Genomic DNA, 14,817 nt, shown 5'->3' on the forward strand with positions numbered 1-14,817 from the left:
AAACATATTGGAAACTACAATGGGAAGTTTGGGACCTGTCACTAGGAACAAAGCAAACTTACTAGGACAACAAGCATCTCAAGTGCTGTCCGCATCAGTTCCTGTCTTTGAACTTCAATCCTCAAAGGGGGCAAGAGTCTTTCCGGATGGATTGGAAGAATGAGAGAATATCGTTGAGATCGTTGAAAAGACGTTGGCTCATCTTAGCCCACTCCAAACTAAGAATCTCATCATCCAAGATGAAGATGATGCCTTGATCACCAGATCTGCCTCAATCACTCCACAAAATCTTTTCCTTTCGAATTTCATTTTGAGGGAAAATCCATGTTTTGCTCCATCATCTACAACATCCATCCAAGCAAGGATGACTAATACCTCAACTGTTGAAGAACAACTCGCGAGCTTGACGAAGACGATTGGTGACTTGACGAAATATGTGCAAGACCAAGATAATCGAATTGTCAAGTTGACAGACAGATTTGATAGCGTGATGGAGAGGGATTCGAGTCATGCACCTGGGAAGAATCCTATGGTACAAGAAAAAGAAGATCTGTCTACAAAACAAATGCATGTTGCTGAGGAACTACAAGTATCCTCTGAAGGATTAATCCCAATTCATCGACTGAAGGACTTCATTATGGGAACAATTAATACAAGTATGATGTTGCTGCTAAGTCTTCGATTACATACGCCAAGCCATACACTTCAAGGATCGATGGGTTAAAGATGCCTGCAGGTTATCAGCCTCCAAAATTTCAACAATTTGATAGTAAAGGAAATCCAAAGCAACATGTTGCTCACTTCGTGGAAACTTGCAATAATGCTGGAACTTATGGGGATTATCTTGTTAAGCAGCTTGTGCGCTCCTTGCAAGGGAATGTATTTGACTGGTATACAGATCTCGATGCTGGTTCTATTGATAGCTGGGAGCAACTTGAATATGAATTTCTCAATCGCTTCTATAGCACGAGGCGTATTGTAAGCATGGTTGAACTTACAAATATGCGTCAATGGAAAGATGAGCCTGTCATTGATTTCATCAGTCGATGGAGAAATGCTAGCCTCAATTGCAAAGACAGACTTAGTGAGGCTTCTGCCATTGAAATGTGTATCCAAGGAATGCACTGGGGACTTCTTTATATCCTACAAGGAATCAAGCCCAAGTCTTTTGAAGAATTGGCTACACGTGCTCACGATATGGAATTAAGCATGTCCTCAAACGGAAATCAAGGGCCACCAGTTTATGAGCCTCGTAAAGGGAAAGACAAACTAGAAGGAAAGAGGGGGGTAGGTTTGTGCCAAAGTCTGAAAGAAAAGAGTCGATGAATGTTAATTCTACACCATTAAAGGTCACCACAAAGCTAAGCAAGAAGCAAAGTGTGAAGACTACATCTTTCCAAAATAATGGTGGCAAAAAGTTAACTTTGAAGGAAATGCAAGAAAAAGAGTATCCATTCCTAGACTCAGATGTTCCAGCAATATTTGAAGAACTTCTTGCATTGCAGCTTATTGAGTTACCCGAAATGAAGAGGCCAAATGAAGCTGGGAGGACTAATGATCCAAATTACTGCAAGTATCATCGGTTGATGGGTCACCCTATTGAAAAGTGTTTCATCTTCAAAGAAAAGGTCATGGATTTGGCCCACGAAGGTAAGATATTGCTTGAAGATGAGAAGGAAAGTTCAAATCAAGTCTCAGTCACATTTGGCTCGCTGGATCCCATAGTTCTTTGTAACTTTGCTGAAGTATGTGAATGTGGAGATATTCTGATCGCGTCACCACCAAAGACGATTAAATTTGGTGACTTCGATCCCATCAATGTCAACATGCCATGTTGCCTTCCTATAATGCATGATGTAATAGTGAAGGAGAATTTTTTTGAAGAAAGTCAATCTCATGTTGATCAAACTGATGATGATGGATGGACTTTAGTGACTCGGCGGAGACGCTGCAAAACAAGCTCACGAAGAGAGCCAAATAAGCAAGTGACAAGAGGAAAGATGATGAAAATACCTAACAAGCAAGGGGTACAGAATAATGTGAAGAAATCAACAAACGAGGAGGCTTACTATCAAAGGCCACGTTGTCCAATAACATTAGAGGAATTCTTGCCAAGCTGGTTTCGCATGAAAATTTCTCACTATGATGCTAAGGCCTCATGTTGCAATATTGATGAAGAAGAGATGAAAAAGAAAGATGTGACATTGCCGTCACTTCCATTGTGTGAAAACCTCATCGAGACTCACTCTGAAGAAGTGGACACTTGTGATGCAAAAATCACATTCACTAATGATGATCTTTTGTTAGGCCAAACACTGCATAATCGTCCTTTATATATGGTTGGTTTTGTGCGTGGGCATAAAGTTAACAGAATCATGATTGATGATGGGTCTGGAGTCAACATTCTCCCAATCCGCATTGTGAAAGAGCTTGGAAGATGAACTGTCTGAAAGTCGTCTGATGATTCAGGGATTTAATCAAGGGGGGAAAAGAGCTATAGGCGTTGTCAAGCTGGAAATAAATATGGGAGGTATGTGTTCAAACGCATGGATGCACGTGATTGACGCAAAGACCTCATATAATATTTTGTTAGGAAGGCCATGACGAAAATAAAGTGGTTCCATCTACTTACCATCAGTGCTTTAAATACCTTGAAAATGGGGTCCAAAAGAAGATAGTTGCTAATGATGAGCCTTTTGTTGAGACAGAAGCACACTTTGCAGATGCGAAATTCTACTTGAAGAACTGTGTCTCGAAGGAGTTTAAAGTGGATAATGCGATGCCAATAAAAAAGGTTGGTACTGCAAAGATGGATGATCCAACAGCTGGAAAGGTAAAGGTTATAGTTGAAAAGAATCAAGCGCTTAATAACGTGAGCAAGGTACCCAAGGTAAACATGGAATCTTCAAGAAATAAAAATACTTCTTTTCTTCACTATGTTCCAAAGGCGAAGACGGGTGAAGGCCACTCTTCTGAGTTGCAGGGTAATATGTTAAGTGGGTTGACCTTTCCTATAAAGCAAATTGATGCAATCAAATCATCTTCAAAAATGGTGGAAGGATTTTTCAAATCATCCAATTCACACGAATCACTTCCAGAAAAGCGTACAGATGAGGGTTTTGACCCAAACGCCTACAAGTTATTGGCAAAAGCTGGATACAATCCCAATGAGCCTTCTAAATTAGGGAAGTTCCTACCAGAAGCTGTTGGAAAGGGAAGTCATGGACTAAACCCTACTCAGAGGATGATGATAGAGAAAGGGTATGCTGTCAAACAATCACATGAAGGTTTGGGTTACAAACAACCTTCACCAGTCCGCATCTCTATAAGAAGGGCAAGCAACAACTACATTACCACTAAAGAAGAGTCAACAGCGTCTAACCAAAGGCTTTCCGTGTTTGATCGACTTACCAATCCAACTCCAAGGATTTCAGTGTTTGATAGATTGGGACCATTGAAGAAGAAATACAAGCACCAAGGAAATAATAGAAGGATGGAAGCTCCTGTTTATGCTCAAAAGTAAAACATTTTCGAGGATTGCCCAAGTTTGATTCCTTCTAGAATGAGGCGAGAAACAAAACTTGTAGTTTCATGTGGGGAGGTCCTCAAAGCAAAAACACATACCATAATCCATACCAAGGGGCGTGATGAAGACGAGAAAGTGTAGGATCATCATATCGCATCGCAATCTGGGACGAACAAAGCACTACGCTTCATCCAAGAGTTGAGGAAAAGTTTGTGGATATTCATGCATGTCATCACATATCTTTCAATGATGGTGACCCCCAAGAAGATGAAGATGCTGAAGATGCACCGCCTGAGTTTGAGGAAGGGGTAAAGACGACTATTGATGCATTAAAGGAAGTTAATCTTGGAACTGGTGAAGACCCAAGGCCCACATATGTAAGTGCCTCACTGAATGTTGATGAAGAAAACAAATATGTTGAGCTACTTATGGAGTTCAAAGATGTTTTCGCTTGGAGTTACAAGGAGATGCCAGGATTAGATCCCAAAGTTGCAGTCCATCGTCTCGCCGTAAAAGGGGGTACTCGTCCTGTTAAGCAAGCTCAACGTTGCTTTAGATCTGAACTAGTTCCCTTGATTGAAACTGAAGTGAACAAACTCATTGAAGCGGGTTTCATTCGTGAAGTTAAGTATCCCACATGGATTTCGAGCATCGTACCTGTAAGAAAGAAGAATGGCTAAATCCGAGTTTGTGTTGACTTTAGGGATCTTAACAATGCATGCCCTAAGGATGAATTTCCTATTCCAATCCCCGAGCTTATGATTGATGCCATGACTGGATATGAGGCAATGTCTTTCATGGATGGTTCGTCTGGGTACAATCAGATTCGCATGGCACCAAAGGATGAAGAACTTACTGCCTTCCGCACTCCTAAAGGTATATATTGCTACAAGGTGATGCCTTTTGGTTTAAAGAATGCCGGTGCTACTTATCAACGTGCCATGCAGAAAATCTTTGATCACATGCTACATAAAAACGCCGAGTGTTATGTTGATGACTTGGTGGTGAAATCAAGGGAGAGAAATGACCACTTGAAAGATTTGAGATTGGTGTTCGAAAGACTTCGACGATACCAACTCAAAATGAATCCTTTGAAGTGCGCCTTTGGAGTTTCTTCTGGAAAGTTCCTCGGATTTATCGTCCGACAGCGAGGGATCGAAATTGATCAAGCTAAGGTCGATGCTATTCTGAAGATGCCCGAACCTAAATATATCCATGAGTTAAAAAGCCTGCAAGGAAAGTTGGCATACCTTAGGAGGTTCATCTCAAATCTGGCTGGGAGATGTCAGCCATTCAGTCGTCTTATGAAGAAAGATATTCCTTTTGAATGGGACCAAGCCTGTGTGAATGCTTTCGAGAGCATCAAATCTTATTTGATGAAGCCTCCAGTACTTGTAGCTCCCATACCTGGAAAACTGTTGATATTATATATCGCGGCACAAGAAAGGTCAGTAGGAGCACTTCTAGCCGAAGAAAACGATAAAAGGAAAGAAAATGCACTTTATTACTTGAGTAGAATGATGACACCGAACGAGATAAATTATTCACCCATAGAGAAGTTATGTCTGGCACTTGTATTCTCAATTCAAAAGATGAAGCATTACTTCCAAGCTCATGTGGTGCGACTCGTCTCGAAAGCAAATCCTATCAAGTTTGTCATGTCCAAACCCGTCCTAAGTGATCGTTTAGCAAGGTGGTACCTCCAATTTCAGAAATTTGAAATTGTGTATATTTCTCAAAAGGCAGCAAAAGGACAAGTGCTAGCCGATTTTTTGGCCAACCATCCAATTCCAGATGATTGGGAGTTATTCGATGAGTTACTTGATGAAGATGCAATGCTTATGGAAATTCAACCTCCTTGGAAAATGTACTTTGATGGTGCTGCACATTGTGAAGGAGCTGGTGCTGGAATAGTGTTTGTCACTTCCTTAGGGGAGGTCATGCCATACTCCTTCACTCTAACACAACACTGCTCCAATAATGTTGCTGAATATCAAGCACTCATACTTGGGCTCGAAATGGCTGTTGACATGAAACAATTATAGCTACAAATTTTTGGAGATTCCAAGTTGGTGATCAATCAAGTTTTGGGTAGTTATGAGGTTAAGAAGCCAGAGTTGCTGCCATATCGCAACTATGCTCAGAAATTGATAGGTTGGCTAGGAGAAGTGACTATTCAACATGTTCCTAGAAAGGAAAATAAAAAGGCTGATGCATTAGCAGCTCTAGCTTCCGCATTAGTATCACCTAATCAAATGCAAGTCGTCGTTTGCCAGAGATGGGTAGTACCACCACCAAATGAATGTGAAGAAGAAGTTGAGCATGCCATCACCACTTTAGAGGTTGAAATTGAAGATTGGCGACAACCAATAATTGATTACTTGTGTTATGGGATACTGCTAGAAAATCTTCGAAGGAAGACAGAAATCCGACGACGAGCCCCTCGTTTCCTTTATTATAAGAATACACTCTACAGAAGATCATTCGATGGAGTACTTTTACGTTGTTTGGGGGCAGATGAGTCCGTTCAAGCCATGCAGGAAGCACATTCTGGAGTATGTGGGGCGCATCAATCTGGGCCAAAACTTCATTTTCATATAAAAAGAATGGGGTATTATTGGAAAACTATGGTGAAAGACTACTTGGATTATGCTCGAAGGTGTAAAGCTTGTCAATTCCATGCTAATTTCATACATCAACCACCAGAAGTATTGCACCCTACCGTGGCTTCATGGACATTTGAAGCTTGGGGTTTGGATGTTGTTGGGCCATTGCCAAAGTCTTCTGGCGGTCATTTATACATTTTGGCTGTGACTGATTACTTCTCGAAATGGGCAGAAGCTGTTTCTCTTAAAGAAGTAAAGAAGGAGAATGTGGCAAACTTCATCCGAGTCAATATTATCTATCGTTTCGGCATTCCTCGATATATATTGACAGATAATGGCAAGCCATTCGATAACAAGTTGATGACTAAGGTCTGTGACCTTTTTGGCTTCAAGCAACGTAATTCTTCTATGTATTATGCCGCTGCCAATGGCCTCGCTGAAGAATTTAACAAGACACTCTGCAACTTGTTGAAGAATGTCGTCTCCAAATCTAAGAGAGATTGGCATGAAAGAATGGAAGAAGCTCTTTGGGCATACAGGACCACCTATCGCACACCAACGCAAGCGACTCCTTATTTGCCTGTTTATGTAGTTGAAGCAGTCCTTCCACTTGAGCGTCAAATCCCATCATTGCGGCTTGCTATTCAAGAAGGGCTCACTGATGAAGAAAATGCTAGATTGCGCCTCGAAGAATTGGAAGCTCTCGATGAAAAGAGGCTAGAAGCTCAACAAAGCCTGGAATGCTATCAAGCCCGTCTATCTCGGTCTTTCAATAAAAGGGTTCGTCTTAGATGCTTCCAAGTGGGTGACCAAGTCCTTGTTGTAAGAAGGCCAATTATTACTTCTCATCGATCTGGGGGCAAATTTTCTGCTAAATGGGATGGGCCATATGTTGTGCAAGAAGTATACTTAAGTGGCGCTTTTAAGCTTGTTGACTCAGAAGGCTTGCGAATTGGGCCCATCAATGGGAAATTCATGAAGAGATATTATCCTTGAAGAGAAGAAATACGCTCCTTAAGGCATGAGCATAAACTGCATGCAATTCCTGGCCCGCAAGAGTATAAACTGTGCACGGCCCAAGAAAATGTCCGCTAGGTTGAAAATCTCGCAAGAGGCGGCCTAGGAAAAAGTTAGGACACAAAAAAAAAATGTCCGCTAGGTTGAAAACCCCGCAAAGGGCAGCCTAGGCAAAAGTTAGGACACACGCACCCAAAAAAAAAAAACATTTTTCTGAACTACGGTATGACTTGATCCTCTTCACCGAGGTACGTAGGCGCTTAGAGTATTATTCTAAGTTCAGTCACACGAAAAAAAAATAGTATGGCATTATGTGAACATCGCATCCATTCTATCAAGTAATGACGCCATTAAAAAAAATAAGCTTGTGTAGATGAATCAAACGTGAATTATGCCTCTGTCCTCGTCATGGATATGACATTTGTAAGTTGAGTTTGGGAAGACCAAGTAGTGGAGGAGTTGAAAACACCGAACTCAAGTTATACAAAGCGCGCAAAACTAAGAAGTCGAGTAGGGCAGAATCCGAGCTAACTTTAAAGAACGATCTGCAAAGCTCTTGGCCGTGATTTTTATAAAGATCGTAGTTTTGGGAGTTACCTTTCCAATGGGACAAAGCCCTCGTGACTTTGAAGTTCCTACACCAAGATATTAATTTTTCTTTTGGTGAGGCCGCGCAAGTCCGGATCTGCCAGCGTGCTTATATCTAAGGCAGACTTCTAGGATTTATCTGGGACGATTCAGAAGGCTTCAAACTTTGAATTTTGGATATGTCTTAGATATAGAAGTCTAGTCTCCGGGGAATTTCACAGATCGTGATTTCGCCATTCCTACGTCGAGATATGAATTTTTTGGTGAGGCCGTGCGAATCTGAACCTGCCAGCGTGCCGATATCTAAGGCAGACTTCTAGGAATTATCTGGGACGATTCAGAAAGTATCCAACTTTGAATTTTGGATATGTCCTATATTTAGAAGTCTAGTTTCCGGGGAATTTTACAGCTCGTGATTTCGCCATTCCTACATTGAGATATGAATTCTTTGGTGAGGCCGCGCGAATCTGAACCTGCCAGCGTGCCGATATCTAAGGCAGACTTCTAGGAATTATCTGGGACGATTCAGAAAGTATCCAACTTTGAATTTTGGATATGTCCTAGATTTAGAAGTCTAGTATCCGGGGAATTTTACAGCTCGTGATTTCGCCATTCCTACATCGAGATATGAATTTTTTGGTGAGGCCGCGCGAATCTGAACCTGCCAGCGTGCCGATATCTAAGGCAGACTTCTAGGAAATATCTGGGACGATTCAGAAAGTATAAAACTTTGAATTTTGGATATTTCCTAGATTTAGAAGTCTAGTTTCCGGGGAATTTTACAGCTCGTGATTTCGCCATTCCTACATCGAGATATGAATTTTTTGGCACAAAGACGCAAAGCTGATGAACAACGTTATTGTAAGAGGAAATGAGTGTGTGGCCTCTAAATTCAAATCTTCGTCACCCTTGGGAACTTCGAGATATAAAAAAAATACTGTTTAAGGGAAATTTGGTGGTATCAGTGTGTCACGATGGATATCTCATTCTTGTATAGTAAATAAATAAAAAAAAAACAACCACAGGACGTATCAAGGAGAATGCGCAGTCTAAAACAAAATAGACGAAGTCTTTATTTCTGATAATAACATCCATTAATCAATCAAAGGCAAGAAAAAGAGAAAGAGAGCAATTGAAATACATTCTATAGACTAATCTAAACATAATTTGTAATTGATTAAGTCTTGGCGCATAGCTTCCAGGCGCCCCTTCTTCTGCTCTAAGTCAATTGAGTCCTTGGCATTCGACAAGTCTACATCATGGCACGCGTCGAACTCCTTTCCAGCAGTCAAGGCCCTCAATTTAGCACCTTCGACTTCCTTCTCAGTGGCTTCTAGGAGGAGTTCTAACTTCTTCTCCTTTGCGCGCAGCTTTTCTAACTTCTCTCGCACCTCATCTAGAGATTGACGGATAGATGAAGCTCTTTCGACCTTCTCGTGTTCTTCAAACATGGCATTTGAAAGATGCTCTCCAGCTGCTATAAATATTTCTTTTCTGGCAGCTTCCATGTAGGTCTTTGAAAGATGCTCTCCAGCTGCTATAAATATTTCTTTTCTGGCTGCTATAAATATTTCTTTCCTTATCATGTAGGTCTGACCGTGCCTGGTCGTACGAAGCTGCAAGCTCAAAAAACGACTTCAATAAATTCATCAAAGGGGAAACATCCACATCCTTTCCATCCATATCCTGGAGAATCACTTGGATTTCTTCTTCAAGAGAGGAAGCCTATCTACATCACTTCCGGAAAGCTTATCTCGAATCACAACCCAAAGATTAGAAATAAACATCTTTCTATAGTTCAGGACAACCTTCTTTCCGTCAAATACAGAGACTACAGCTGATGTACGTTTATGCAAGTCGGAACTCAACTTTTCTTTCACTTTATCACGAAAAATAGAAGTTGTCCCCTGTTCTGCCTTTGCTATGGAAGAGGATTTTATTAGGTCCGCACCAGAAACAGACTCACCGCTCTCCGTTGACTTTCCCCGTCGTAATGCTCCAACACTATTTGGCTGAAGAAAAAAAAAAAGAGGACAAATAGTTAGTAAAAATCATTATGGCATGTGTGACAAACTGAAGGCCTTAAGTCATACCTTTCTAATAAGAGTTGTCACGGTCCTTGAAGGACTATCAACGCTGTCAGGAATCTTGACCACTGCCAAATTGGTATCTTCCAATTTTTCTGAACGCGGCCTCACTTTCCTCCAACAACGATCTTCATAACTGCTATCACTCTCGCCTCGAGACGATCTCTTGTTAGAAGCTTGAGCAGCCTTACTCAGCAGAAATGAGCTTCTGCCACCTTGGTGGCCTTGATCATCCAAACATTCTGTTGGAGCTTTTATGAGTAACTGAGACCCCTTGCCTTTGCATTTCTCGGTCAATATGACCTCCGGAAGGAAAGAATCATCAGCCATTGGGGCTGCAATGGTGCATCCTTGATGTGTACCCTTTAAAAGCGCATTAGAGATTGGCCCAGCTGCATCCACCAAATATTGGAAGTAGTCATCAAGAAAATTTCCATGTGTTTTCAACCACCAAGTCCTGTAATCATCGGCAAAGAGTTTCTTCACATTAGGTGTAATAGGAGGGAAAGTCGCACAGGAAATAGACTTGGATAACACACAAATCCGCCAAAATTGGAGTCCTTTAGCTAATGAGGCACTGCGATAATCATTGGCCAAAGCACCTGGGATTTTTTGATAAAATCCAAATTGACGACTGAATCGGTGTGGACTATATGGCTCGATAATGACAGAGTTTCCATCCCTCAAGGAGAGATATCCAAAGCGGACGCTCATAAAATAATTTAGCTCCAGCTCTTGTGCATCATTATTATCAACGTAGTTGTAAGGCTCAGAATTATTTAACATAGTTGAAGTCCAAGCTACATTATCTCCTTGATGGATACGCTTCCTTGCATCCTTTTTTTCGAAGTACCGTGCGGCACCCTCTCCCGAATATGCCACCATCAGTGGATTAGACGGTCCATTTACGAGCACAAAATGAGTCTTGAAATAATAAGCAAGCCAACCATAAATATAATGGATTGGAAAACGGACTTTGATAAGATCAAGTCGCGACGAACGGGAAATATTATTAAGATTGCTATAAATACTTGCTAAAACCGGCACTGCGAGGCTAATCTTTCGTTTGGCTGCCATCATAGTAGCAATCTTAAAAGTCCCTGGACGAATGAAGTTACCCTCTTCGGAAGGAAGCACGAAAGCACACAACCAACATGACAAAAATGCTGCAAGATATGTTTCATCTCTCTTTGCAGGCTTCACTCCAAGTTTATGAAATACAGCTTCTTCCTCTCTTGACCATTGGGACGCCTTAGGTATAGCTCCAGTAAGGTTGTGTGTTGATTTAAAACGCGCAGATTTCTTCTCCCTCCTTGGCGGAGCAGGTTGGTACTTTAGAGCTCTTTTGTACCAAAATTGTATCCACTTGCTCAAAGAGACCCTCGGGTTATCGCTTCTGCCCTCTTGAAGATAATGAAAAGCGGTGAACAAGTACTCGCAAACTCGTGAAATATATCTCTGATTTTTCGTGTCAACTCCTGTGAGTTCCTTAGCTTCAGGGATAACCTCCTCATAGAAATGACCTCCAATCGGCAAACCTCCAAGTGTATGTAAGTCCCACAAAGAAATAGATAGTTCCCCGACGGATGTAAGGAGTGTATTCATCTTGGGGCACCAAGCCTCACAAAATGCTTGCAATATATTTGAATTCCGATCATACGTGAAAAGCGAGGCATAAATGGCATCATAGATATCTGTTGCACTTAAGACTTCTTGACTTCTACTGAGTGTATCCTCGGCCCACTCCCAATATCCTGGAATGTGACAATATTCACCTTCGAACACTACCGTCTCTCCCCAGCGTACTTCTCCTCGGACTATGCGACGACCCAAGCTTGGAAGCGCGCTTGCAATATTTGCATTGCGGTGGTTGGGTGCCTGAAGAGACCACATCTGGGAAGTTCGAGTTGAAGTAGATTTGCATTCTGAAGTCCAGTTTAACATATGAAGCGAGTTCCGAAGGGGTGGCCACGAACCTGCATACCATCCAGTTAAGGGAGTATGAACCACTAATTTCGTTTGCACTGCTGCACCACCATCATTACTCTCAATAATAAGATACTTAAGTTTGGATGAGGGGGAAGTGTAGCCTCTAAAATTCACCATCTTGTTGAGCTGCAAGGGCAAAAGAAGTCATCATCATCCAACTCAAAGACAAGGAAATGAATAATAGAGATCATCACAGATAAAATCATAGCCAAATCTTAAGGCGCTGATAAAAAGAGATTCACCCTGTACTACGCCTTAAGACTGGTCTCTTCTAAGGATCACACTGATCATGCATTTGTTAAAAAAATGTATACAAGAGATAGGGTGCGAGTCATATAAATATCGCGTAAAGCCGAGATAAGATTTTAATATGAAATCAATCTCTCAAAGGATTATCATAGAGCTATTTAAATTTATGGCTCTACATATATGATAAATATGGCACAAGAAAAGGGAGACTAGTCGCTGGAAATAAAATAGACGCCAATTTTCTCTTTTGCTGATCAAAAAAAAAAAAAAAAAGTTACATTGAAGAGTTCAAATACAAGGCTACATAGTTATTTGTCTTGACATGACTCCCAAGATATACGAGGCCGTATCATTTTTTTTTCCTCTGGTTGCTATAAAAAGAATTTACAAAAGCCTAAATCAAGAAAAAAAATATGGTTCATACTGTGCTCAAAGTACTATCTCAGAAGGGAAAGAAATCATTTATGATAAACATGAAGAAGTGTCTGGTACTTGCTCAAAGTGCCATATAGAAAGCAAAATGATTAGCATGAAGAAAAATGGATGCTGGAAACTAAGTTTTACTACTTTCACTTAAGGGAAGGAGTAAATAGTATCAAGAAAATGATGCTGTGTACGTTTTGCTTAAAGTGACATAGAGTAAACAAGTTTGGAATGAAGTTGGTAATAAAGCCAAGAATTCTCCGACATAAAGAGGCGAAGCTAATAAATTATTTTGCTCTAAGAGGAGAAGGAACAAACCTTGAAGAAGAAGAGCTAAAGTTTGAAGATAACTGCGATAACAAAAATCTGCAAAAAGAAAATTGTGATGTGCTCTGAGTTGAGAAGGTTGGCTTCTTATATAGGTGTCCAAAAGAGCTTCTTAATCCGTTAGTCAGCTGCAAGTAACTGTCTCTCAAAAAAATAGAATTTGGTATCCCTAAAATTTGGGATACGGGTGAAGCAACGGAAAAAAAGAAGAAGCAGCAAGTATCTTATTGATGGACAAGGAGTCCAAGTGATGGAAGAGTTCTAAGGGAACTAAAAATCCTTTCTTTAAACGTGTATTTAAAAAAAAAAAAAAAAAAAAAAAAAGGCACCCAACGTTTCAAATTACCAATCAGTTTTGCATAAGCTACATTCTTTGTTAGCAAGACCCAAGATTAAAGTAATTGGGCCAGCAGTCCACTAAATCCGCTAGAAAAAAAAATGAAACAAAATAAACGTCTCAAGTCTCTAAACGTGTTTTTCATCTTTTATTGTACTTCAAGCCTAGTCTAAAAAAAAAAAAATCAAATACGACAAGTCTTGAAGTAGGGGGCATTTTGTAGTCATTTAAAATTTTATTGGATTTAAATCAGTATATTAATTTGGACTATATTAAATTTAAGAAAATAGTTCAAATAATGTGGCTAATATGGTTGGATTAATCATCTAATCTTAATGATGAGTCCACTTTAATAGCCCAAAGTCCAAGCCTATCTTGAAATGCAAGTCCGCGCCACGTGTCAAATGAGGTGGCAATTCAAGTCAAATTAATGGGCCAATGAAATCATGCCAAGTGTACGGATGATATGCTCTGACCAATCAAATGACAAGGCTGTACCTCCCTAAAAACTATAAATAGGGATCCTCATAACTCATAAAGGAGGAGGAATTAAGAACAAGAAGCAAGAAGAGAGCTCGTGGATCAAAGTCTACATATTTCTCTACAAGCTACAAGTTCAAGCATCCAAGCCATCAAGTTCAAGCTCAAGCTCAAGTTCAAGTTCAAAGTTCAAGATTAAGAACGAAGACAAGTATCAAGGCGTTCAAGATCAAATTACTTGTTCGTGGCAAATACCAAATCCAAATTCAAATACGAAGATTCAAGATCAAGCTGCTGAAGCCCTTGAATCTAAATCATATTCAAGTTTCAACATAGTTTACGTTATTGTTGGAGAATCAGAGGATTATATAGAGATTGTAACACTCAACATTCTTGAAATCAAATACTACATTTTGTTACTCAATTTTCCTGTCTTGATTATTTATTTTTCTAAAGACTCGGAAATTTGTTGGTTACACTATTAAAATTGCAAATCTTAAATTATGATTTGATATTTTACCCTTTTCAAAAGGACTTTCACCGACCTCTCTGCTAACTGCTAGCCGTTGGCGAAATAAAAAATTATCAGTATACAATATTATTGAATATGTGAGCTAAATAAGTTTTGAACTCTCACTATATTAGATTATTTTTTATTTCAAAGGGAGTTAACAGTTCATATATAACAAATAGGATCATCTTTTTTTATTTGCGAGGAGAATTATCCCCTTGCCTCCCTTTAGCACCGTCTGACATATTTATCATTAATGCAAAAAAATTACAAGTTAACTAACTTTTCCTAACAATATACTCTTTTGTTTAGTAAATTCTTTAAGCGAAAATGCTTAAATTCTTTGGCTGGAAAGTCCTCTCTACTCTGCAAATACTGGTTTTGTTCCACGTTCTTCATCCTCTTCTTCAATCTTCTGTGCAGTTAGCGATCAACTATCTTCTCTACAAAAGAAAGCAAATTAGCTATTTTTCTTCAAATTTCATGTTGTTGCCTCACCAAATTAAATATTCTTATTTTGTGGATCTTGATGCTATATGGAGACCGTCTTATTCCTTTTGTCCTGTTCAATATTTAATGGGCAATTTGCACGATTTCCCTTATTAGGGGGTGGTCTCTAATTTTTGCCCCTCAATATTGCTAGTCTTTAATTTTTATCCTTCGCATAAATATCTTGA

The 14,817-nt window shown here is 40.0% G+C and overlaps 2 protein-coding genes across 2 annotated transcripts; one reads left to right on the plus strand and one right to left on the minus strand.

Moving 5' to 3' along the window:
• The first annotated feature begins 2,460 nt into the window (after positions 1-2,460).
• On the plus strand, positions 2,461-7,128 carry LOC132624194 (uncharacterized). Its single transcript, XM_060339012.1, has 5 exons — positions 2,461-2,530; positions 2,598-3,519; positions 3,705-4,154; positions 4,230-5,463; positions 5,572-7,128. The coding sequence occupies exons 1-5, from the start codon at positions 2,461-2,463 to the stop codon at positions 7,126-7,128; spliced, it is 4,233 nt and encodes a 1,410-aa protein (XP_060194995.1).
• Positions 7,129-8,812: 1,684 nt separating this feature from the next.
• LOC132624806 (uncharacterized) lies at positions 8,813-13,251 on the minus strand. Its single transcript, XM_060339528.1, has 3 exons — positions 12,804-13,251; positions 9,831-11,939; positions 8,813-9,749 (listed from the first exon to the last, which is right to left on the minus strand). The coding sequence occupies exons 2-3, from the start codon at positions 11,928-11,930 to the stop codon at positions 9,432-9,434; spliced, it is 2,418 nt and encodes an 805-aa protein (XP_060195511.1). The 5' UTR covers positions 11,931-11,939; positions 12,804-13,251; the 3' UTR covers positions 8,813-9,431.
• Positions 13,252-14,817: the final 1,566 nt, after the last annotated feature.

Source organism: Lycium barbarum, chromosome 12, assembly GCF_019175385.1.
Source record: "Lycium barbarum isolate Lr01 chromosome 12, ASM1917538v2, whole genome shotgun sequence".
Taxonomy (NCBI): domain Eukaryota; kingdom Viridiplantae; phylum Streptophyta; class Magnoliopsida; order Solanales; family Solanaceae; genus Lycium; species Lycium barbarum.

What these genes read in the sequence shown, in the direction of transcription:
- LOC132624194 (XM_060339012.1), top strand. Translation starts at nt 2,461, where the DNA reads ATGATTCAGGGATTTAATCAAGGGGGGAAAAGAGCTATAGGCGTTGTC. An exon ending in GCTCCTGTTTATGCTCAAAA is followed by an intron (nt 3,520 to 3,704) that starts GTAAAACATTTT and finishes GGACGAACAAAG; the next exon opens with CACTACGCTTCATCCAAGAG. An exon ending in GGTTTCATTCGTGAAGTTAA is followed by an intron (nt 4,155 to 4,229) that starts GTATCCCACATG and finishes TGTTGACTTTAG; the next exon opens with GGATCTTAACAATGCATGCC.
- LOC132624806 (XM_060339528.1), bottom strand. Translation starts at nt 11,930, where the DNA reads ATGGTGAATTTTAGAGGCTACACTTCCCCCTCATCCAAACTTAAGTAT. An exon ending in TGACAACTCTTATTAGAAAG is followed by an intron (nt 9,750 to 9,830) that starts GTATGACTTAAG and finishes TTTTTTCTTCAG; the next exon opens with CCAAATAGTGTTGGAGCATT.